Source organism: Lampetra fluviatilis, chromosome 1 (genome assembly GCF_964198595.1).
Source record: "Lampetra fluviatilis chromosome 1, kcLamFluv1.1, whole genome shotgun sequence".
Lineage (NCBI taxonomy): Eukaryota > Metazoa > Chordata > Hyperoartia > Petromyzontiformes > Petromyzontidae > Lampetra > Lampetra fluviatilis.
This window is the reverse complement of record NC_136275.1, coordinates 33631062-33657041: the sequence shown is the minus strand read 5'-3', so window position 1 is coordinate 33657041 and position 25980 is coordinate 33631062. Positions and strand designations below refer to the sequence as shown.

At 40.3% G+C, this 25980-nt stretch overlaps 1 protein-coding gene and 2 non-coding genes across 4 annotated transcripts; all 3 read right to left on the bottom strand.

Moving 5' to 3' along the window:
* Nucleotides 1-1863: 1863 nt before the first annotated feature.
* Nucleotides 1864-20887, bottom strand: JMJD6 (jumonji domain containing 6, arginine demethylase and lysine hydroxylase). Of its 2 annotated transcripts, XR_013637221.1 has the most exons (7): nt 20551-20887; nt 16437-16825; nt 12840-13126; nt 7505-7640; nt 5896-5914; nt 4118-4256; nt 2658-2797 (listed from the first exon to the last, which is right to left on the bottom strand). XR_013637221.1 is itself a non-coding variant. In XM_078861151.1 (6 exons), the coding sequence occupies exons 1-6, from the start codon at nt 20683-20685 to the stop codon at nt 2678-2680; spliced, it is 1206 nt and encodes a 401-aa protein (XP_078717277.1). In that variant the 5' UTR covers nt 20686-20887; the 3' UTR covers nt 1864-2677. The 2 variants fall into 2 exon arrangements, 1 of the variants encoding a protein (XP_078717277.1); XM_078861151.1 differs by lacking the exon at nt 5896-5914 and having other exon boundaries at nt 1864-2797.
* Nucleotides 20888-23517: 2630 nt separating this feature from the next.
* On the bottom strand, nt 23518-23681 carry LOC144936781 (U1 spliceosomal RNA). The gene has a single exon (XR_013637476.1). It is a non-coding gene; the product is annotated as a U1 spliceosomal RNA (small nuclear RNA).
* Nucleotides 23682-25469: 1788 nt separating this feature from the next.
* Nucleotides 25470-25633, bottom strand: LOC144936779 (U1 spliceosomal RNA). The gene has a single exon (XR_013637475.1). It is a non-coding gene; the product is annotated as a U1 spliceosomal RNA (small nuclear RNA).
* Nucleotides 25634-25980: the final 347 nt, after the last annotated feature.

Genomic DNA, 25980 nt, shown 5'->3' with positions numbered 1-25980 from the left:
GTCCCTTTCTGGCAATAAAACAGATGTTCAAAGACCAAATAGAAACATTTTACGAGGAATGCATTTTTGCAAACTTAATAATAATTTCAAAAAAAAATTTACACGTTTCATCCTAAAAGCTCCAAAGTCTTTGGTATTGTAATCTTTGGATTCCTGGCATCCAAATTATCTCTACGAGGTTTATTTGGCATGTTCAGTGATATGCGGTTTGTCATTAGTGCCCAAGTGTATAAGCATTTAAAACATTGATTACACGCTACCTTATGGGATCTCCTTTGCCAATACCAAAATATGATAAAAAGGTCTTTCCCATTTTTTCTGGCAACAAAACAGGTGTTAAGATGTGAAAAACCAAACTGAAACCTTTTACAAGGAATCATGTCTGCATTAACCACAATGCTTGTGGTCACAATGCAAACAAAAAACAGACTCTTGATAATAGATGCATTGCCCTTGAAACTGATTGGTCCACACCAGAGACAGCTTTCTTTTGAGCCTCGTCTCAAACAGTGTTAGACCAGAGGACGCCAAAAGGCGTCCTGTAGAATGTTCAAACCACCTTTTACGTAATTCAAACTTTCGCAACAATTTTACTGACAATATAAAACATTATATCGGTTTTAAAGCAATGAGGGGGTGTCTCCTTCGATGTATTTCAGATTTGGGCGCTGGGCTATTTACATCTCGATAGGCATGCAAGTGAGCTAAACGTTTGGTAAATGTATCCATACAAATTTCCTATGGATACGAGGATGACCATGTACCTGAATTTTTCTTAACTAAGTTCCATTCCATGGATATACAACTCAGATCCTAAAATGGTCACTCTGCTGCTGCGACTACGGTGCTGCTGTTTCTGATGTTTACGTTTCTTCCGTCAATGGTGGTTAACAACGCAGAATGACTGAGTGGATTTCTTAATGCGTTTGCATGGAGGGGGATGGAGTCCCCATGCATGAGGCTGCAAAAAATGTCAGTATATTCGTTTCACATATCCTCTTGCTGTACTGCCATCTGACCATCTTACACGGTGGGTTTTACAAGTCTGCGTTATCCAGCAGCCCTTCCTTCCAAAGTGTTGGATCCCAGGCATGCCACAACTGCACGTCACTGCAGCGGTGTTCCTAAAATTGCCGGTGGTCATTGCTGTTATCTGAGACACACAACTCTCGTTTCAATTAGTAGTTTGCATGCGAGGAAACGAGTAACCAGAACACACCACGCATATTTGTCCATGGTAACGTCTTTGCCAAAAATCACAATGCTAAAAAAAACTACAAATACGTTTGTTTTATTACACGGAGCTGCATTATCACCCTACTGCAAAAAACTTTACAGAATACCCCTGAAAAGTCTGAGATACGTTTTGCACATATGGGTTCGCTTACCTGCTTGCTATACTGCCATATCCTTGCCAAAAGGGCCATGGAGCTTAACAAATCTGCATCATCCACCGACCGTTTGCTAGTCTGCACACACGCGTGTTTCCATGCCCCATGCCCACACGAAAAGACACGCGCATTGCTTACCAGTCTCCAAAAGTAGGCTCTGGCAAACGCTCTCTAGAATGGGCGATTTCATAGCAACAAAAAAAGAGACCGTGGCTGAGATGATAACACTGGTCAACAAAAAAAAAAACTTTTTTTTTGGCCTGGACTTTTGCAGCTGTTTTAGAATAATTTCAGGGTGCCGATTCCAAATCTGATCTCAGATTTGCTCTATCACATCTCATTTTTATGTTATCGGCATACCCTATTTTCATTGATTTTACCCGAAATTAACTGTCACTTATGATTGCAAGTTGTTGCGAGTCAGTGACTGCTTTAGTGTTAAAATATGGTGCTGTATTTTTAAGATAGTGGTGTTTATAATATCATTTCATGTAGATATCCACATTTATTTAATATTTTTCTTCTGCAGTTTTTATTGAAAATACAATATTTGATATCTCAAAAATCTGATGTGATAGACAAAAACTGATGCCAGATTTGGAATCGGCACCCCAAAATTACCTTAAAACCGTTGGAATACCTTATGCCAGAAAAAGTGTGTTGACCAGTGTAATCACCGTCGAGGACCCATTCATATGCAGGAATATGGATCGTAGCATCACTGGTCCGTCCTCATCTGGCAAGTGTGGGGAGACTTTTCATCAAGCCCCAAGGTGCACGGGCACTCCACCGCTATAATGCAACACACTCCACAAATTCCGCATATTTTATTCCAGATATTTCACCATGAGAAAAGTCAAACAGCAAATTAACTCTATTATCCATATACAGCAAATTATGACGTTGATAAAGAACATTTTAAAATTGCAAATATAAAGACTTCTTATGCAAAAAATGTGATAATCTAAAGGGGCCACCCCCTCTAAGTGATTGATAACAGATAACATTTCAACAGTAATGGACTGTGGTAACTTAATAAACAAACCAAACAAATTGAAAAATACATTCAAATGTATTTGTGATCAATTAAATTTAGTTTTCTCAATTTATTGCTTACAAACTTTTTTTTGAAGTTTAAATGCCATACATTAATTACAAATACTCAGAGGGATTTCTTGAAGTTCAATACAAATGTTAGCACACTACATGCTGAACGATAATCATTGAATGTTTTATCATTGCAAATTCTTCAGAAACCGCAGTCGTGTATGCGATGTGCAAAAAAGTTATCTTCTGGTATTTCGCTCAGATTTTAGTCCACAATCCTTGTCATTGACAACACTTCGATCTGTGGAAGATTTTAATCTCTTTCTCTTGTGCGTCATTCCTTCTCCGTTTCCAATATTCTGTAGAAAAAAGGCACAAAAACGTGTAAATCATTAAACAAAAAAAATATATCAATGGATATGAGATTGCAACTATCTGCTGAAAAATATATTGCGCCGACAGTATATGTACCATAATAATAATAATAGGGTTTTCCCCCTTTTTTCTGGTAACAAAACTGAAACCTTTTTACAAGGATTCATGTCTGTATTAACCACAATACTTGCAGTCAAAATGGTGTGGAACAATCAGTTTCAAGTGTTTTTGTTTGCATTTTGACTGCAAGTATTGTGGTTAATGCAGACATGAATCGTCGTAAAAAGGTTTCAGTTTTGTTGTCAGAAAAAAGGGGGAAACCCCTATTATTATTTTTTGGTACTGGCAAAGGAGGTCTAATGAAGTATATGTACCGAGCACTATTCTTTGGGTCTTTCGATAATGTCACGTAGATAGGCTGAAAGAAAATAACAAGAAACTACGTTTCGATCACAACACAAGCGATCATCATCAGGGGGAGAAAAGAGGAAAGCTGCTGAGGTAGACTGTTTTAAAGGTTCAAAATGGGTGTAGCCCAAGGGTCATAAAGAAATTGGCGGGGCTAGTGATGTTAATGTGATAAATTAGTATGTTAATGTGAGATCAGAGGGTGACCTCCACAACGAGGGCGCGGAAGTGGCTATGATAATGTGAGAGATTAGAATGTTAATGTAAGATCGGAGGGCGACCTCCACAACGAGGGCACGGAAGTGGCTATGATAATGTGAGAGATTAGAATGTTAAATTAAGATCGGAGAGCAGCGACCAAGACCCAAAGGACCCAAAGAATATGAATTCCTGCAGTCACTAAAGCTTTAAGTCAAGATTTACCGAGCACTACTTAACAACACAATTAAACAAGTTTTCTTTACGTTTTACACAAAAGGTTCCAGCTAAGTGTAGATCAATTTTTGCAAAAATTCGAGCCACCAAACAGGCAGGAAAACATGCATCCATCCTATATGCCTGGAACTCCAGGATACACAGGGTTTCTGTAGTGTGGGATATTGGTATGCACGTGTAAGTATGTGTGACTTTACAGTTAAGTGCATGTAAAGCAATCATTTATGCAGTGTGCATGCATGCCTTTGAGTCAACAGTGGGTCTAGGAACATTTTAGAAAGTATACATGGTGTACACATGCACAATTTACATGTTGAGAGGCGTTCCGTTTTCACGATTTTTGACTTGAAAACACAATTCCATGCTTTCAATTGAATACAATTTCCGATGACGTACACGTACGTACGTGACGTACACGTACGTACGTGTACGTCATCGGAATGGGAAGGGGTTAAACTGACCTCAGAACCCGAATCAGAAGAACTCGAAGAGCTGGAGGAAGAGGAGTCACTGGAGGAGTCCGAGGCAAATCCTGTCGACTGCTGGAGGTTCACGGAGTCAGCCACCGCTGCCAGATCTGGGAACTCCTGCTTTAAGATTCTAAAAGACACAAGAATTAAAAAAAAAACTGTAAATGATTTAAACAATACAAGTGTGTTTGACCGAGTATCAAGTTATTTTCCTCAGGAAAGCAATTCATTAATCGGATGTTTGGGCAATTTATTTTGTAACGAGTATGTTCATGTGGGTGTAGGGTGTAAAAACCGGAGTGAAACTCAAACATATAAGAAAAGAACATTTAATATCATACAATATGGTACAATTCAATTCTTCCACTGCTATTGCCTTACGATCCAGTAGATTGGAATGGTTAGGCAAAATTTCCATGCGATCCACAAAACCTGCGCCAAAAAGCACTGGATTGCAGGCATGCATAACACTCGGCAAAATGACCCAGTGACTGTGGAGCCACAACTATGAGTCTCCCTCACTATGCGGCTAACCTAGATCTACCCAACATTCGCTACACTATGCGGTGGTTTAAATTCACTCAAATGTCGCGATGCGGTCGGACGTGGGACAATATTGTGCGGACTGTACTGTGCGCGCTACTCGGGGCAGGCAGCCGTCTCGTGCGGTTTCGCTTTGTGAGCCCTTTTCTTGGAAGACATCACCGCATAAAGTGAGGGAAATCTGTACCTTAATAATGCTGTTCACTCCAAAGATAATCAAATACCAGCCTTTTAAAAAGTATATTTGCATTTAGCAGAAAAGACTCAAAACTCTAGATGGTAAATTCTCATATATGGTGGGCCCACGTTAACGATTACAGGAGATGTAAACATAAGCACATCATATGCAAAGCCCTTTAAATAAAAATACGCAGAAAAATTGGTGTCTTTCAGCCAGTTGCTCATTTACAAATTCTACAGTTCCAAAAGAACACCCAACAATGCGCACAAACCTCGCGATTGGACCACAATGTTGGTAATCTAAAATATAAAATAATATGAGCATTAATTTTGGTATTACCATTTGGTCACCGATGTTGTGGTAAAAGCACTCGACATCCAACCGGACGGTTGCACACGAACTCGTCAAATAATTCCTTCCGAGTATGAGTACCCAATTTGTGGCAATTCAACTGTCCTCGTCTGTGAATGGAACTAGCGCCTCGCCACAGAAATGTGGAATAGCTCAGTGGCCACCCAAAGCAGATGACTGCTGGACCCATCGCTTGTCACAGCAAAGAGGTTTGTAGTATATTGCACACATTTTATGACTTGGCTTACTCAGTACAATATTTATTTGATTTTTTATTACAGGGGTCACTCACGTGGTACATGAATGATGCGACAGACCATCTCCGTAGAGAGTGGGAATGTGTGACGTGTAAAAATTGCCAGTGAATCTCTCAATGTAAGAGCTACTCCTCTTATCCGTGAATGCTATTATCTGCGGCCCCACATGGCATTGCAGGTCGCATAATGAGGAATACATCGGTTTTCTTAAGCTGATAAACAGCAAAACTACTCTGTTTACTTTGAAATCTTACAACAAGGCCAAATTACACTTTCATGATGAGTCTAATAACGACTTTAGATTCATAAATCCAAGCTGGCAGTTAATAATACATTGCTTGCAAATAAAATAATTGTGTATTCCACAGAAAGACAGATTCTAAGGAGTTGGTACTGCAAAGGCAAATTTAAAGTTTCTGCCTTTCCGATCATCTTACCTGTGAATCCCCCAGGGGTCTGCAGACAACAGAAAGGATCGCAGATCAGCCGCCCCCATGGATACTTACATATACTTACAGACTTACAGTAAACGTTAAAACAACGATGAAAGCCAGTAGACTATTTGGCAATTGTGAACGTGTTTAAAATGAAAAGCAAACATCCATTTAACGCATATATTTCTCAATATGTAAAGTTTAATAATAGCCATATTTAACGTTTCTATTGTATGTTTTATTTGTATCAAATAGTGCTCTCTGCATTGTTTACATTATTGGTAACTGTTTGTAATTTTGCTTTATTTATTTAAATCTACATCTCCCTTGAAAATGATACATCTGTTCTCATTGGGCTCTTCCCGGACTATAAAGGTTGTATAACCATCTATTCATATTTAGTTTACCGAATACATCGAAGCACATTGCCAACTAACTTAAATACAGCATAGGCGTATACAGTAATAATTAGCGATATGACCACGTCAATTGGATCACATGCGGTCCCAAAAAACTGATGGCTTTCTTGCAATACACTTTTCAAGTAATTGTGTTATCTGCAATCTTAATGAATAAGTGCTCTAGGTAGTTCATGCCTTGACATTGCGGTTAATAGAGATGAATCTGAAGGACAATAATTTATTTATCTGTGCCGCTCACTTAAGTTTTCCCACAGATAAGAGGAGTTCTACCGTGATATAATACACATGCACTAAGTATTTACATCATTAGACCTCCTTTGCCAGTACCAAAATATAATAATAGGGGTTTTCCCTTTTTTCTGACAACAAACTGAAACCTTTTTACAAGCATTAGCCACAATACTTGTGGTCAAAATGTAAACAAAAAACACACTCTGATAATATATGCATTGTCCTTGAAACTGATTGGTCCACACCAGAGACAGCTTTCTTTTGAGCCTCATCTCAATTGGTGCTAGACCCAGAGGACGCCAAAAAAAAAGGCGTCCTCTGGTCTGGCCAAATGGCGTCCTCTGGTCTAGCACCAATTGAGATGAGGCTCAAAAGAAAGCTGTCTCTGGTGTGGACCAATCAGTTTCAAGGACAATGCATATATTATCAGTGTGTTTTTTGTTTACATTTTGACCACAAGTATTGTGGTTAATGCACACATGATTCCTTGTAAAAAGGTTTAAGTTTTGTTGCCAGAAAAAAGGGGAAAACCCCTATTATTAAGTATTTACACTTGCAGCAGATTGGCTAAAGGGCTGTCTAAGGTACCAGTTTCACTGTCGTAATACCAATTGACAGCACTTCTCATTTGGAATGGTCATGAATTGTGACAACTAAAAACCCTCCAGATATTGGTCAAGACACCGTATTGCTCATCACTGATACAGTGCACTCTGTCACTGGGAGACAATAAACGATGTCTCTCTCTGCTGCTTTTACAGTCTCGAATCACAAGACCAAATACGTTTAAGTCAGAAATATTACATTCGTGTAATTATTGATACTCTTAACACGTATACACTTCATCTGCCTAAAAATAAAATCGGAAGAAAAAAGATCTATAAATTCTGCTCACTTGTATAATCCACTATTTAAATTGCAAAGAGCAATAAGGAATGGAATGTTAAACAAATACACACCTGTACCACTTTCTGGAGAGCTTCGGCCGTCCCCTGACAGTTTTATGCCAAACCACTGGGAAGTTTGTGACGCTTGCAAAGTTTTGGGTCACTGCAATTGTGTTTTCGAGGTTGAGGACAACATGCCACCATCCACCTGTAACAAAGGTGAAGCACTCTTTCATTTGTTTACATTTCTGACAAACAGTAATATTTATAACAGTTCCAACATGAGCACAGTGCCACATTTAATATTTGCCCTTAGCAACCTGTCCGAAGGAGAAATATAATTGCAACTTATTATGGCATTGCGTTTTAAATTTGTTCACGATTGTACGTACACCTTCATGAATGCCCACATACATCTTAACGGTAACTCAGCGCATTACTGTACAAAATTTAGCCTGTGTGGCCGTGCCATGTTGTGGCCAGCAGAGGGCAATGCAGCAAAGAACCATTGTTGTACTGTGATTCTATGCTCCTCAGCCTTCACCTCACTGAACCGATCAGCGTGAATTATGGTCCAATAGTCCCATGACACGAAACGGGGCATGCAGAGCAACTCGTCAAGCAGTGGATTCATACAAGAGCTGTACATTTACATCTAGCTTTGGTAAACATTACTCCATTTGTGTGCACATATTTTTTATCGTGAATTTACAAAGCTACCTCTGAATCCTATGTAAATATAAAATTATTACCCGCAATCGTTTTATCCATTCATCTGGAATCATCCTCATAATAACCAATGACCAAAGAAGATCAACATTTTAGACAAATCTAACCATCGTGACTGTGATATAATTTCTTCCATCAAGAGGAAAAAACGAAACTCCCAGGAAATATCTACGAATTGTAACATCTTGCTTCAAATTATGTTTTGGCTTCCAAATGTGACATGTGCCTAATCACGTGTGCTACATGCGACACAAACTGGAGTAGTCATGACAAACAAGTCAAGAGAATATTCCCCAACACTGGAGATGCACTTGCTTCATCTCTTCTGTGCACTTTCATTAAAGAGATTAAGTGAGCAATAAACAGCTTCCCCCAACTAGCAGTGGGTTAAGAAATTCTGAGCATTTCCAAATGGGACATCTATACTTTGATATCATGTGTCACACGTGACTCGGTGTGGATATCACAAGGAAGCACTGGCAATTCCTCTTTCCCAGCATATAGTTGACCTCGTCTCCCTTGTAATATATACATTAAATGCTCGCCATGCGAAGTGACTATGTCCATCGCACAGATGCCGTGTGTCCACCATATGCCTCAAGCACATAACATGACACAAATAGACATCACAAAGCACAAAGAATCCATGTTGAATTCAACGATAGTGCAAGGAATGTATGTTTGATTCCATTGGTAAAAAATGCAAATAAATTCATTGGGATATGGCCGTGTTAAGTGGGCACCAGGCGTTGTACTCTTATGCGTTGTATATGAACGCAAGGGCTTTGGCAACGATAAAACTAAAGAATGTTGGAAATAGAGAAACAAAAAGGGGACTGCCGTTCCAGTCAGCTGGGCCACATTTGTGTACGGCGAATTACGTTGCCAGTGAAATAGAGCATAATAAGCTCATTGGGCCCTTCCTACTGAAATAAATAAAATCTAAATCAACACAAGTGTCTGTGCCAAGGGCCACATCAGTGTATCCCTTATGGCTGTGGGGACGCACAGCACTTCCAGAGTGGTTCACGAGTTATTTATTTGGCATCCCTGGTATGCAGGGATTTTAATCAGGGTTAATATTTAATGATTTAGAGGTTGTAATCGTTGCCTTACTGCCTATTTATACTTTTCTAAATGTCATTCATAAATTGGTTACAATGTATATGCAATGTTTATACATCTAAGCCAAGCATTCGTTAAATTAGATTATGCTGTATTCGTCATGTACATTAGTTTATAGACACAAATAAAATGGGGGACTGACTTGATAATCACCACATCAAGCTGTTCCACAACAGACTTCACTATCATCAAAACGTTCCCCTTAATAATACATTTCAGGTCTGCATTTCTTACTGGTTTGTCGATTGAAATGTAATTTATTCTGTTATAATGCGATGCAAGTTCCGTTTAAAAGCACAACGATTTTAGTTTTGGTGATGATAGTTCAGCAGCCATTTGCATCAATAAAAAGCGTTTCCTCTCATTGTTTCACAGCCCTTTGTCAATCCACTGCTGGATAATGGCCTCCCCACTGAATCCTGGGGACTGTTTCAGTACTACGTAGCCTAACCCAAAAACAAACACTGAATATACAGATCAAAGACAGCACTGGTCAGTGCTGGTTGGCAGAGGTGGGACAAAGTCATTGTTATGCAAGTCCAAGTCGAGTCGCAAGTCATCAAATTCATGACTCGAGTCTGACTCGAGTCCAAGTCACATGACTCGAGTCCACATCTCATAGGTGGGACAAAGTCATTGTTATGCAAGTCCAAGTCGAGTCGCAAGTCATCAAATTCATGACTCGAGTCTGACTCGAGTCCAAGTCACATGACTCGAGTCCACACCTCTGCTGGTTGGTATAGGGAAGGGCCGAGGAAGGTTCAGATAGTTGCCATGAACGGGGCCAGGATTCAAACTCAAGTCATCGGGGGGTTCCTTGCACAGTGCTTAAACAACTGCACCATCACTCCACCCCCTGGTATCAGATTTGTATGAAAGAAAAATCTCAACAAATCCTTCACGTGCAGCCAAGTAAAAAGCATCAGGATTTTCAAGTGCTATGACACAGTACAGCATCTAACCTTTTCAATAAAAAATCTAAATATCAAATAAATCTGCATTAATTAAAGCAATCAAACCCTACTCTTAGGTTTTTTCGGTAAAGTCACGTAGGTAAAAAAATAAAATTAATAAAAGTAATAATAGAAATAAAATAATAAATCACGTTTCAGAGGCAACACAAGTCTCTGTCATCAGGTGGGACCGTCACAGCTAGATTTACTGTGTCAAGTGAGGCAAAAATTCCAAGATACAAGTTCTTAATGTGGTAGCCAATGAATACGTTCAATTCATTGGCTACCACATTCAGATAAGCCCCTCCCCCCCCTCCTCCCCCCTTAACTTGTATTTAAGAACTTGTAGCTTGGAATTTTTGCCTCACTTGTCACAGTAAATCTAGCTGTGATGGTCCCACCTGATGGAGACTTGTGTTGCCTCCGAAACGTCGTGATTTATTATTTTATTTCTATTATTACTTTTATTAACTGTAATTTAATTTTTTTACCTACGTGACTTTACTGAAAAAACCTAAGAGTATGAATCCTTGCAGTCACGAAAGCTTCAAATCTAGAATCAATCAAAACCTATACAGTATATTTATTTCCTTCACAAAATGCACGCGACTTCATGTGTAGGCCAGAGGTCGCAAACGGGTTTTGATTCCTTACCCGTACCCGGCCACACCAGGGTCGCAAATGGGTACCCGTACCCTACCCGATACCCAGCTACCCGTACCCGGCCGGGTATCGGGTAGGGTACGGGTACCCGATTGCGACCTCTAGGATGAAGCCATGTTGCAGGCGCGGGTGGGTTGATTCTAGGAACTTGAATTGTGAGAAGAGAAGAGACAAGTCGTTGGGAAATGAGTGACAAACAGTTACTCACCAGTGACTCACGGCCTACCCGTACCCGGCCGCACCAGGGTCGCAAACGGGTACCCGTACCCGTACCCAGCCGGGTACGGGTAGCCGGGTATCGGATAGGGTATGGGTATCGGGTACCCGATTGCGACCTCTGGTGTAGGCTCTCGCCCAGGAGGCGTGACCCAGCAAGTCGAGCGCCCTCTACTGGTGCGTGTAGCTCCACACGTGGGACTCACACCCAAAACGCCACGTCCCCGCACGTCTGTTGGACGCTAATGTGTGTCTGTTGCATGTTGTTTCTGTACGTCAATAATTATATTTGTCTAGCCATCTCTCTACCCCCATTTGGCACTGTTCGGTAAGAACAGTGACATTAAGTATGTTTGGGTCTGCAATAAACACAATGTTTGAAAACACTAAATGTAGATAAATGAAAAAGAAGCGCATTGATGACCATTTAAATAATGACATAAAGTTTTCGTGACTGCATGAATTCATATTCTTTGGGTCTTTCGGTAAAGTCACATAGATAGGTTTTTCTTTTTCAGCCTGATGACGACTGCTTGCGTTGCGATCGAAACGTTGTAGTTTTTTGTTATTTTTATTTTCTTTGAACCTATCTACGTGACTTTACCGAAAGACCCAAAGAATATGACCATTTAAATAGATTTTTTTAAGTATAAAAAAATAACACTATAAGCAACGAGGTCAAATTACAAAAAATGATCCACTTTGGCAGTTGCTGAGGTCACATCCGATACTTAAGCACAGAGAAGCAGCATTACACTCGATATCCGAGGTAAGTATCTGATGAAGCACAAAGAGGTTTGAGCGAAATGTCATGCGTTGAGACGTTGAATTCAGTCACGAAAATAATTTGGCCGACAGCGAGTTTTATTGGTCAGAATTTTGATCAATTACATTGGGGTGAATAAATAATGTATTTGTAAACGTGACTATCTTTACCGGATGTTGGAGAGTTGGTGACAGGAATTATGGCATGAAACTACAACGTGGCCTGACCCGAAAACAAACACAGATAATATGGATCAAAGTCGACAATGTAGAAGTTTTTGTTCTGTTGCACGCCCACAACATAAGATTGGCTAGAATTTGGCCACGTCGGTTTGACAACAGCATCACTTCCGCAGTCAAAAAGTGACGGCAATTTTTTTTTATTTCAGAAAGATGTAGGGATTAAATAACAATGCCATTCTTGTATACATCCCACAAATTTCACTTTCCCTTTAGATGAAGACACCGATATTCTAAAATACATCAAGTTTAACAGGAACGAGGTGAAGATTTCAAGTCGGTTTAGTTTTCACAAACAAAAAAAATCTAGAGCAACAGAAATTGTGAATTAACTATTTAATCATCTATCTTTTGATTTAAAGCTGTCGTGACTGCAGGGATTCATATTCTTGGTTCTTTCGGTAAAGTCACGTGGAAGGGAAACAATAAAATAATAAAAATATAAAACAATAAAATAATTAAAATATAAAACAATAAAATTATCACGACGTTTCGACTGCAACACAAGCAATCATCATCAGGTGTGAAAAACACAGCAAGAAAAATTGAAAAAAGTGCTTGTGTTGCAGTCGAAACGTCGTGAGAATTTTATCGTTTTATATTTTTATTATTTTATTGTTTCATTTCTACATGCTCTTACCAAAAGAACCAAGAATAATCATCTATTTTTCAATCTCCCACAATTTGCCCTTGACATTCGCAGGCTGCAGGCTTACCTGGGACAAACACTGTTTCTCCAGGCTTCTGCAGGATCTCGAGTGGCCTGAACTCTGGCGGCCAGGAGGGCTCTTGTGTGCGCGGGTAGATGACACTAAACCACGTGATGGCCTCGTCTTGCTGGATGCCTCCCTCTTCCCGTGCCACTTTGATTAGTTCTCGGGGTGTATTGGTCGGAAACAGACACCAGCGCTTGTGCCCTTTCACCAGCGCGTTCCAGGCACTCGTGCCCAGTGGATCAATGTGAATTCCTGTTCCTGACCTTGCAGGACCCATCACAAACCACCTGAAGAAAAATATAATTGCTTTAATTACCAGTGTTTAGATGTTGTACGAAAAAAACGAATTGTCTTTACCTGTAAGGTATTTGATAAATATATAATTTAATAAATATTTAATTTAATAAATATTTTATCGATCATAAGGTGCGACACTATTTTAAGTAAATGCCCCGAGCTTTTGTTTCTCCCAGGCACTTTATCAGAGCAAACACGGGGGCTATCAGTCCTACAAAAAAAGACAAAGGCAACCCAATCCACACTGATAGGTGAGCCCACTGATACCCCTTCATATTGCACGTACAGACTGGCACAGGAATATGCTTCACCCACCCCCCACCCATCTTGCGGTGAAGCGTAGATTGGACTATGAACGCACCTCCAAGAAGCACGGTTGGTTACGTACGGTGCTAAAGAAATTCAACATAATTACAATCGTCACCTCACGAGGTTTTTTTTTTTTAATCTGCCATGATCAATTAATGTAAAGCTACATTTGTATTTAATTCTTTAACTTATTTTGTAGTAATGTCACTCAAATAATAACGTTTATACTGCTATTTATTTACTACATTTTCACTTTAAAGTTCAGAAAAATAAAAGGCACCAGATTATAATTATATAAAAAATATAAAACAGCGAGGACTGTGCAAAAAGACTGAACACCAGAGTACAGATAAAACAGCTAATAATGCGTCGGTGAACAAGCCAGTATACAAACACTTCATTCCAGGACACACGGGGAAAAAACATGATACAATAAGGTAAACATTGGCATTATAGAAACAGAAGGTTGTACTGAGCTCTCATTTTATAAATCAGGAAGGCAAGTGTTGCCATCCAGTGTGCATTCTGAGTCACAATGCATTAAGAACTTGAAGTATATTTTGTTCAATGTCTTCTTGGTACCAAATCCAAGGGCAAAACATAATTGCTAATTTCTGTGATTAACGGTATCATTTACAAAGTCAAAGAACCGACTCCCATCACCTATAATGGAAAAAAAAAATTCGATTTGAAAATATAATCGCCAGCTATTATTGATGATTCATCAAAAATTGCCAGAGGGTCATATCATTCCAGCCTGCTTGTTTTATTAGAGTTTAATATTGTATGAGCTGTAATTTAGTATAAAATGTCAAGATAAACCGAACATTAACTCCACTCATTAAGAATTCTAAGACTGTAGAGTCTTAAAACAAAAACAGATACGTTTTTTGAATAGGCATTTTTTGGGCTTAAGATCGTGTTAAGGTGTTACATTCTTTGTAAAATTATAGTACAGCTATTCCTAATGGGACAAATAAACAAGATGGAAACACATTTTATTTAAATTTCGATTTAAAGCTTTCGTGACTGCAGGGATTCATCTTCTTGGTTCTTTCGGTAAAGTCACGTAGAAGGGAAATAATAAAATAATAAAAATAAAACATAATAAAATACAATTATCACGACGTTTCGGCCACAACGCAAGCAGCCGTCCTCAGAAACGTCGTGAGAATTGTATTTTATTATGTTTTAATTTTATTATTTCCCTTCTACGTGACTTTACCGAAAGAAGCAAGTAGATATTTTATTTAGTTGTTTTTAACAGATTCCACTTTGAAAAGTCTGTTAATTAAACACTACCTACTATCTGCGCGAGTTGCCATATTCTAACAAAACAAGTTTTCATTTTAAATATATGGCCATGCAATCCTACAATTACAAGCTAGGAAATATGCAAATGCATGGATCATGTAATAATTTCCAACATGCGCTTATCTTCAGAAGTATTTAAACAGTATGATGGAACCCGACAAGAGATGTCAGAGCTAAATGTATTTGCATGTTTGCAAAGTAATTTTTTCACTTTAATCAGTGTGGCCAGTTTTCAGTAGGGAGTGTTCCGAGTAGAAATATAACTATATCTTGGAATATATTTACCAGAGTTATAATGACACCACCCTTTATGGGCGGAAAGAACGTGCAAATAGATAAATTACCACAAGCTTTCAACCGGTAAGAAAGCATTAAAATAAAAAAAAACAGGCAAAGGCAATGTCACCCACGTTTGAACAATAAAGAAGGATTTACTTTATCTCACTCGTGCTGAACCAAGTGAGGTGAGGAGGTAACATGCTAAAATGACCTATGGACTGGGCGTCATGGTGGCGAGATGCTAACTACCTCTCCTGGAATGTAGGAGGTCGTTCGACCCGACGCCTGTATATTTGGAGTCTGTGTGGTTGGGTGGATTTTTCTCTGGGTCCTCCGGCTTTTCCCTCCACATTTAGAAACATGCGTTTAAGAGTATTTGGCTGCTATACGTTGCTATGTGATAAACCACTTCGTTGAGCTATTGTGACCAGGTCACTTCTGAAAAAGAGCTATATAGCTCAGTGGGCCATACCTGGTAAAAAAAAAAATTTGTAATAGACTTCATTTAATCCTTTGGAATTGGATAATGTAAAATGTCTCCTTTCAATATTCAACAGAAAGTTATATATAACCAAATAGAGCATGACCACGTAAGGTAGATATAAAACATCACAATTTTTACACAGATATATTTTAAGTTTTGCAACATGTCCATCTGCCCATTCCCCATCCCCCCCACACCACTGTTCCCATTCTTTTGTACTGGAGGATACCTCCGCATGCAAGCGTTTAACACCCAAGCCTCTGCACAGATAGATTTAAGAATTCATTAATTTACTGGCATCTGCTAGCCATCCCATAGCCCAGGCATACAGAACCTGGCATTCCCAGGCAGAATCAAATTCAAGCAATAACAAGAACCAATCTTGCTTAGCTTCCAAGTTCTTGAGAGAGAGCGAGTGCTTTCAGGGTGACATGGTAGACGCCATCTGTTAAATTATCCATGGAATTCCAATAATGCTATCCATGACATGGATAGCCGGCCAGGTGGCAAGATATGACCAGGACTCTGCTCATAATCACCAGGGTGCCAGTACAGATCCTGATTGCAGAATGACTCCGTTAATCTTCTATGTGAGGCTGATGATATCAGCACCGCATTGTGGTAAACCAAATGGTGGTTTTCCGATAGAGGAACTGGCTCCCATCAAGGAAGCATGGAAATTCGGGCATCTGCCAATGCTCAATTGAGAAGGCAGATGCTTTCATAGTTTTTGGTGTTGTCTGTTTTGCTTGTTTTACATTATGTATAAAAATGTTTGGATACAGAATATTATTTTACAATGTTAATGGCAGCCCTTTATTTTTTAAATCACCCCTTGTTTGAACAACACTTTGCTAGCTCTACCCTTTTTCCTTCGTTAAATAAATGAAAGTGGTGAAAATAAGGGTATTTACCTGTAGGGTGGTCTTCGCTTTTCCCCAGTGTACTTAAAAAGATCATCTTTAAAAAACACTGGGATCTCATAATCCTCCAGAAGCTTTCCTTTCTTGGCATGGTCTCCAAAGCTGCTATCAAAGATGTACAGTGGGCTGTCGTCATTTGTAGTCTCCACGTAATCTATGTAGTACTTCATCTTCAGCTTGACCGAGTAGCCGTCATTGTCCTCACCGCATTTGAACTTTTGGTTTCTGTATTTCCTCTTGAGACGATCCAGTGTCCATTTCTCATTCGCTGCCCACGTCTTCTGGCAATTGAGCAGCACACACGGCTTGTACAGCCTCTCGTACTTCTCGATAAACTCTTCCACTGAAACGAGCTCAGCATCAATCCTCTCCACGTTATCCTGCATGACAGCAAAACTATTTAACTTAAACGTTTAAGCAAGCAACAACGAATAAATAAACCATCACCAGCTAAATAAGGTGCAGTAAAATGTTAACAAATATGTACGATTTTACCACTGGGCAAAACAGAATATAATTCAGTTGGATCATATATATTATTTGGAAGGAACACAAACAATACTTAGTGAGCTACAGATCGGGAAATAAAAAATCCATGTACAGATGACATTGACACAAATATTCAGACTGCTACTTATTTAGGTACATAAACATTTTTTAAGCAACAAACATCAATCGCAGTATCGGCATAATAGTTGAGGCAAGGAACAGTCCCAGTTATTGCGGCAATGTGGAAGGAAATACCAGGGACAACATAATTTGAGAATTGAAGGAATTCTAGATGAGTAATGCAGTGGCGACAATGACCTGGGGCATGGTGTACAATGTGCCTCGGTGCAACATTCACAAAGCATGACAGACAACGTGAACTACAAACAAGGCAAGGGAATCAAAGCTCTGATCTCTCTCCACGTTTGTCTCTTTATTTTACTGTGCTTCTAAAGTATTCGCTCGATGTCTATCTATCATTTTATCTATTTATCTCTGTGTATCTCTCTCACTGTGGCCGTCTTTCATTCGGAATTCGTGTCGGAACTTTTTCACCTCATCTGGGGATCCGGGCCTCATTACTACTATTTCTGAAAGTTTTACAATGCAGTATAGGCAAAATTATTGTATGTTATAACTGAAATTGGAAATTGGAAAACGCAAGTAAATATAAAGGTTTGACTTTAAAACTGGTTTATATATCATTTTATATTTACATGTTTGAAAAATAACAAAGTTATTATTTTTCTGCTATCCTGACCATACTGAGACCACCAGGACTTCCCTGACATGCCACGAACATTATCGACCCCCATCTTGCACGGACCTTGGCAATAATTAATGGGTTTTAATCTTCACATGCAAATAAAGACAAATTAGGCCAAAGTTGGATAAACAAAAACTACATATGTTATAGTGTAAAAAAAGTTAAATGTATAATTTTTAAAAAGTTTTATTTCACTAAATCAGGAACTTTATTCACCGCAAATTAACAAATGCCATTATTGGTAAAACAATGGAAAACCATCACAATAAGGACAACCATTTTCGGCATTAATTTTACAAAGACACCACTCAAATTGACACTGAGATTAAAATGGCCTTTTATCACAAATGCATATTACGGTCCACTCAAGTGGTTTATTTGCCCGTTCAGCATTATGCCAAGCAAATAGGGCAATAAAACGACTTCCTCTCTAAACCGAGCTTCATTCCCTGTACTGAACAAAGGTCACTGGCAAATAAAAACATGACAGGCTATTAAATCAACACAGCACACAGGCTGGAATACGGTACAGTGCTTAACCAAACGATGTCAAATTCGACATTTATTTTGTTTACTTTTCAAGCACAACTGGGCAAGACGTGGTGACACCATTGTACGAACACACTACTAACCCGAGGGGTGTCCCCAATTGCCAACCTCACAAAACCAGTGACATCCTCAACATCCACAAAATACAGCCCTTTCGGACACAACCAAACGTAATATCCAACTTTATCAATTCATTCTCTCGCAGACAGGCAGGGAAAAAACACGTAATTAAGGTTTGCACCAACATACACAATGGCCTCAATGCAAGACCTCACACCTTTACTACCTACCTGTACGCTCCATGTATTTACTGAAATACCCATGTAGGGTTAATGTAACGTATCTTTCTAAGAATGTGTGTATGCCACAGACAGGTTCGTTATACACGTGTGATATGTTTGAATGAGCTGTGCCTACGCATTTGCCAAGTTTTTGCACTGCTTCCCAGAGAATTAGGATGCAATAATGCACATATCGTTTGTATTCCACCTTAAAAATACACATTCAACTGCTCAGAATCTGGTGAATTTTGTTTAGAAATTATTGTCATGATCCAACCACTATCACCATCACCGAAAGCCCACATTTGTTCTAATAAATGCATCTCTTTCTGTTCACATCAGTATATCCTTAAGGCCTGAATATCGAGTCCTATTTTCTTCTGTGACACTCATATAGAGTAGCCAAGTGAAGCTTTCCAATTACAAAGTCTTGCATTTGATGTTAAAATATGCGCCCTTAAACTCATCACCACAACCCACAACGCTTCTTCACGACACTGGGCTCCCCGTCAAAGCTAGCACGGTAATCCGATGCACGGGTTTCAGAATACAAGGAATATAAAATCTGGCTGTCCGTCTGATGCTAGTTTTAATTACTGGAGAAACGTAGTACTCAGAACGTCGCGCTCAGATTCAAATGTTGTGGATTTAATCTCCAATACACCAGTTTGCTGCTTTACTAGTAACTAATTGGCGGCATCTGTTTAGGTGACAAACCTTACTTATTTACGCGATCTAACCCAAGAAAAATACCTGTATTACGAATATAAATAGGGTCCAAATTGACAAGAATGTTGTTGCACATTTTTACCTTTTACCCTTAACTAAGAAAGGAACGCACCACAACTAAGAAATGAACGCACCACGGCGTTTCACGGGAAACGGTTCCCAATTCCAGAACCTTTGGAACCGGTAATCAATATTAAGGTTACCGGTTTAAGTTTAACAACCTTGAAAACTACAACCTGGAACTCGATAAGCTAAATGAAGAGACATCAACACCAAAATGATTGGATCCGGACGGAGGTTTGATGAGTGCAAGTAAACAATTGGTAATTTTGATTAAGAAAGTTGTTTATGCAAATTCCACATTTTAGCGCCAAAAAATATAACAATTCCTTTACGTTTCGATGTAAAGCTTTCGTGACTGCATGGATTCATATTCTTGGTTCTTTCGGTAAAGTCACACAGAAGGGAAATAATAAAATAAATAAATAAAGCTTTATACTATTATATAATAAAATACATAAAACAATAAATAATCACGTTTCGGCCACAACGCAAGCATTAACACGCTGTCTTTCCGACAGCTTTGTTCTTCACCTGAGGACGGCTGCTTGCGTTGTGGCCGAAACGTCGTGAGAATTTTATTTTATTATGTTTTATTATTATAATTTCCCTTCTACGTGACTTTACCGAAAGAACCAATACTATTAATCCCTTTACGTATTTAGTTTCACGTACGTCTCGTTTCGCTTGCAAAATACTCGTTCCACTCTCCGCTACTTATAAAGTTCACGTACTTATGCGGGTTTCAAATTGTTCTAGGTTATGGTTGTTCAAGGTGTGCACCTGGTATATTGTTAGTGTACTGTAGAGTCTTGTCATTGTACGATTTCATGTATTGGCATTGCACTCCGCTCTATGCGTTGTTGCTACGCTGTCAAAAGCCTGCTGCTACTGCCACAATGTGTTGTGTTAATATTTTTGTTGCTTCCACTGCTGTATCCACCACACCGCGCTGTGTGCATTGTGACACATGCCACCGCTACGTGGACCGTGGTTGTGCTCTGCCATTATTCCATGTTACAGTCGAACGTTGTACACGGCCAAGTGTAGCGTTACGTTCCTCTCTGGTGCCCCCGCACCTGATATGACACTGTTCGAGGCTACTATAAATAGCACTGTGTTATGAATGCTATATATGTCCCTGTGTGAACCGTGTCACACGTTACTACTACTACACACACACAACGCGCCGTATCTCCACCACGTTAACCCCCCTCCCCCCACCGCTCACCTGGACGGCTCCGCGCACGCCTCGCAGCTCCCAAGCTTCGCGCAGCCCCTGGCGATTCCACGCGCCGGGCTCACGCAGCTCCGGCCTCGCGTTGTTCTTCGCCTCGCGGATTCGCTTCCTGCTCCTGTGATTCATCGCGAGCGAGCGTGCGGGGCTTGGCCCGTGAGGTCGCGAGCAGCAGCTACAACAGCAGCTACAGCAGTAGCTACAGCGAGTAGCTACAGCAGCACACGTGCGCCGTGCTGCGAGGAGGATGGCGACCGCCCTCTCCTTCCTGTCCCCCTCCCCGGAACCTCAATGACCGGACACGCGGCGACGGCGCCAACGGAGGCGCCAAATGGGAGGGAACCAATCCGTGTCGTCACTTCCGCCCCACCCCCCCCCCTGGCACGCGCACCCTTTCGCTGGTACGGGCGGGGGGTTGGGGGGAGGGTGACGTCACTTTTCTGTGACACGCACAGCGTGACGTCATCGCTGTCACGGGGCTGTCGTGCGCGTTCTGACGGTTGGAGCTCGTGCGGCCTCTGAAATCGTCGCTTTGGTCCACTGGGCCTCTGACGTCATCGCTCGGTTCGGCCTTGACGTCGTCGCTTCGTTGCGCGGTGTCGTGCGGCCTTGTGACGTCATCGCTCGGTGAACGGGTATCTCGTGTGCCCTCTGACGTCATCGTTTCGTTGCGCGTCCTCGTGCGGCCTCTGACGTCATCGCTCTTTCATCTCGTGAGGCCTCTGAGAAGAGTGATGAGCAAAAACGAAAAGTGTTTGTGGTCTGCCAAAATCTGTTCTGAAACTCATGACAAGAGTGTGTAAAGTGTAAATTATACTCTTTGGTTCTTTCGGTAAAGTCACGTAGGTATAAAATATAATAAATCACGACGTTTCATCAGGTGGGAAAGCATGGTCTGCTGAATCTAGATTTGAAGCTTTCGTGACTGCAGGAATCCATAATATTTTATTTTATACCTACGTGACTTTATCGAAAGAACCAAAGAGCATGATCTGCTGCTGAGACTGTTTTAAAAGGTTTGAAATGGGTGTAGCCCAAGGGTCATAAAGAAGTGGGGGGGGGGGCTAGTGATGTTAATGTGAGAAATTAGCATGTAACGGTGAGAACGGAGAGTGGCCTTTGTTTGTTTATTGCGGCGGGAAATATTTCTGTATTAGAAGGGTTACTGCAGTTGTGCAGTTATGTCGTGCAAATTAGCGCAAGCCCTCCTCGTGTTGTTTTCAAGATCTTTTCATGATGTTGTCTCCCATCTCCCCACGCTGGTTTGTTATTTATATATCGATTATAATATATGTTTACAACTTTTAATACACGTATGTAATATATCCTCAGTTATCGACATTTACTATAGCAAAATCTGAATATTAAATATTTTGTAAGATTTGAAAATATCGACGTAAATATAACTGAATTATGTATGGATGCCAACTCGCAGGCCCCCCGCGCGAACCCTTTACCCGTGGCCCCACCCCTCCCCTGGCCAACCACACCAGATGTCACGCGCCGGACGTGAAGGGCTAATGATCATTAAGGGCTGAACGATTTGGGGAAAATATCAAATCGCGCTTTTTCTGACATTGTTATTTCATTTGCGATGAAATGTTTTGAAGCCAAGCTTCAGTTCAATGTAATAGATTTAAAACATGTGATGGAGCATTACCACATGATACCATTAAAATATGAACTGCTCTATATATTCTAATGCGAAGATGAGAACTTAAAAGACATGAATTGCTTCCAAAATGTATTTATTAAAATGTTTTAATTGACATTGAACAATCAAGCATCGAACAATTATTAAGTAAAATCAATTTTAAAAAATAATAATAAAATAAATGGCATTGTTTAAAATTGCGATTTCTATTTAAAAACGATTAATGGTACAGCCCTAATGGATAATCTACATTAGCAAAACCCGACAGAGAAATAGAATGATAGTAGGTTTTTACCCTTTTAACTGGTACAAAACTGACACCTTTATTCAAGGCATCATGTCTGCAATGACCACAACGCAAGTAGTCAAAAAAGCAAACAAAAAGAAGCAACTCTGATAAGGATGATAATATGCACTGTCCTTGAAGTTGATTGGCCCACACCCGAGACGGCTTTCTTTAGAGCCTAGTCCCCATTGGTGTAGGGCCAGATGACACCAGAAGGCGTACAACTCAAACACAGTGCAATATCAGAGTATTGAGAGCTCGGGGTAAGCATTTACACTATGAGATCTCTTTTACCAGTGGCAAAATATGATAGTAGGTTTTTACCCTTTTAACTGGTACAAAACTGACACCTTTATTCAAGGCATCATGTCTGCAATGACCACAACGCAAGTAGTCAAAAAAGCAAACAAAAAGAAGCAACTCTGATAAGGATGATAATATGCACTGTCCTTGAAGTTGATTGGCCCACACCCGAGACGGCTTTCTTTAGAGCCTAGTCCCCATTGGTGTAGGGCCAGATGACACCAGAAGGCGTACAACTCAAACACAGTGCAATATCAGAGTATTGAGAGCTCGGGGTAAGCATTTACACTATGAGATCTCTTTTACCAGTGGCAAAATATGATAGTAGGTTTTTACCCTTTTAACTGGTACAAAACTGACACCTTTATTCAAGGCATCATGTCTGCAATGACCACAACGCAAGTAGTCAAAAAAGCAAACAAAAAGAAGCAACTCTGATAAGGATGATAATATGCACTGTCCTTGAAGTTGATTGGCCCACACCCGAGACGGCTTTCTTTAGAGCCTAGTCCCCATTGGTGTAGGGCCAGATGACACCAGAAGGCGTACAACTCAAACACAGTGCAATATCAGAGTATTGAGAGCTCGGGGTAAGCATTTACACTATGAGATCTCTTTTACCAGTGGCAAAATATGATAGTAGGTTTTTACCCTTTTAACTGGTACAAAACTGACACCTTTATTCAAGGCATCATGTAATTCTATCTTTGCTTTAAATCGGGGGATAGCGCGAACGCAGTCCCCCAGTACCACAAATTATACAGTCGAGTTTCCCGCATTTGGGGAAATCGCAGGGGTCAACCCACCCGCAGTGCAATGGATGAGCCTCGCCCTGGGAGGACCACCTAAGTGATCATGGTGCCTCCCCTGTCAGGTAAGTATGAGTTGGGTTGCTCCCACTATTGCTATATGACCCAGAATCCTGTATCTCTACTCTATGGGCCCTCGAAAAGCTTTTAAGCTGCGATAATTAAAAACGTTAAATAAATAAATGAGCGTTATACACGGAAACTACATGATGAAAACAATATTTGGAAAAGAGATCCCTTTATTAAATACTTAACTACATTAAACACTTAACTGACAACGTAGTTTGTGAGCAAGCCCCTGAAATGTATTCTGGGTAATGTCGGCTCAGTTTCGTCCATACGCATTGAGGGGGAGGGTCTACTGACAATGTGCGTTCGCAAGGGGGTGGGGGGGGTGAAGCCTCGATAATAATTTGTCTACATTGGCCTTCAAATGAGTAAGATAGTCCGGTGGTGGACTATCTGTTTGCTTAAACACGTTAATATTATTAATCTTTGATCGTTTCTGCGTGGATTAAATATCGGCCGTTCTATAGGAATCGGGGGGGGGGGGTGTAAAAAGTCCGCGTGCGTACAGGGAGGGGGGAGGGGTCAAGTTGTGACATTTTTGCGTACCTACTAAATGGATGGCCCCTTACTAGATTAATGGTTTGATGGCAATCATTTGTTAGCAAATAATGCATTTAACCGTCAGTGCTCCTCCTAGCGATTACACTGTGGAACAAAAATTTTGTTTTTGTTCCTGTGTAATAAGTGTTATTTTCCAATTGCTTATGCCGCAAAAGTACAGAAAATGGCTATTATCCCTACAAACTTTTCTTTTGTTACCAGGACATAAAAACAAGGTTAAGAATCCACTCCATTAATAACATTGTGTAACAAAAAAAATGTTGTTCCTGGGTAGGAAGTGTTATTTCGTAATTGCTTGTGCCTCAAAAGTACAGAAAATGGCTATTATTCCCCACAAACTTTGCTTTTGTGACCAGGACATTGATATTTTGAAATGTACCTATTTTCAATGAGAAACGTGTGCATTTGTGTCATTCCCTCACATAAAGTCCTGGTCACAAAAACAAAGTTTGTGGTGAATAATATCCATTTCCTATACTTTTGAGGCATAAGCAATTAGAAAATAACACTTAGTACCCAGGAACAAAAATCGTGTTACATAGTGTTATTAGTGTGTTTTAAATATTCAAATAACATTACTCTCTGGTTCTTTCGGTAAAGTCACGTATATAGAAAAAATGATAAAAGAACACGACGTTTCGGTCGCAACACAAGCATCCGTCATCAGGTGAGAAAGAATGATCTGCTGTTGTGGCTTTACATAGGCACGAGAGGGGGGTTTGTAGAGTCGTGGCTGCAGGAGTTCACGGGGGGGGGGGAGAGGGGTATATGTCCATAATAGAGGTTTTTTGGGGTTAAACCCGCCACCACTCGACACAGCCAATTAGTAAGATTTGTCACGTAAATAATGTCGGCTCACGGTACAAAGTGGGGTTACTAGATTCATGGTTTGATGGCAATCGTTTGTTAGAAAGTAAACCCACATTTAGAATTCGAGTATGACGTTTCGCCAGTAATTACAACCAGCCTCATCAGGTTACAACCAGAGTTGTAGAGAAATGTTCCTGTTTCAGTCTAACATAGAGGGATAAATGTGATGTCGTCACTTGTGAACCAATCATGTCCGGTTAATGTATAACATGAATGACAAAAGCTATCTCTTTTTGGTTGGGTTATTCATAGTTAATCAACACCATCACGCATGCACATTGTGCCTTTTTGGGCACTCTACATCGTCACACTGACCTCAAAAGAATGAACTTTCAACCATTGCCTTTTTTTTCAATATTATCGGGGGATAGCGCGAACGCAGTCCCCCAGTACCACAAATTATACAGTCGAGTTTCCCGCATTTGGGGAAATCGCAGGGGTCAACCCACCCGCAGTGCAATGGATGAGCCTCGCCCTGGGAGGACCACCTAAGTGATCATGGTGCCTCCCCTGTCAGGTAAGTATGATAATTGGTTCTTTACCCTTCTATCTGGCAACAAAACTGACACCTTTTTTTACAAGGAGTCATGTTTGCATAGACCGCAATACCTGCAGTCATAATACAAACAAAAGAACATAACTCTGATAATGTGCACTGTCCTTAAAGTTGATTGATCCACACCCGAGACAGCTTTCCTTAGAGCCTAGTCTCATATGGGTTGGACCAGATGACGCCAAAAGGCGCACAACTCAAAGACAATGCACCATCAGAGTATGAGAGCTCGGGGCAAGCATCTACACTATGGGAACCTCATTTGCCAGTAAAAATATGATAATTGGTTCTTTACCCTTCTATCTGGCAACAAAACTGA

Excerpts from the sequence above, each read along its gene's own strand:
- JMJD6 (XM_078861151.1), bottom strand. The coding sequence starts at position 20,685 with ATGAATCACAGGAGCAGGAAGCGAATCCGCGAGGCGAAGAACAACGCG. Across the intron at positions 16,826-20,550 it reads GCGTGCGCGGAGCCGTCCAG|GATAACGTGGAGAGGATTGA; the intron begins GTGAGCGGTGGG and ends GCTGTCATGCAG. Across the intron at positions 13,127-16,436 it reads AAGCGAAGACCACCCTACAG|GTGGTTTGTGATGGGTCCTG; the intron begins GTAAATACCCTT and ends ATTTTTCTTCAG.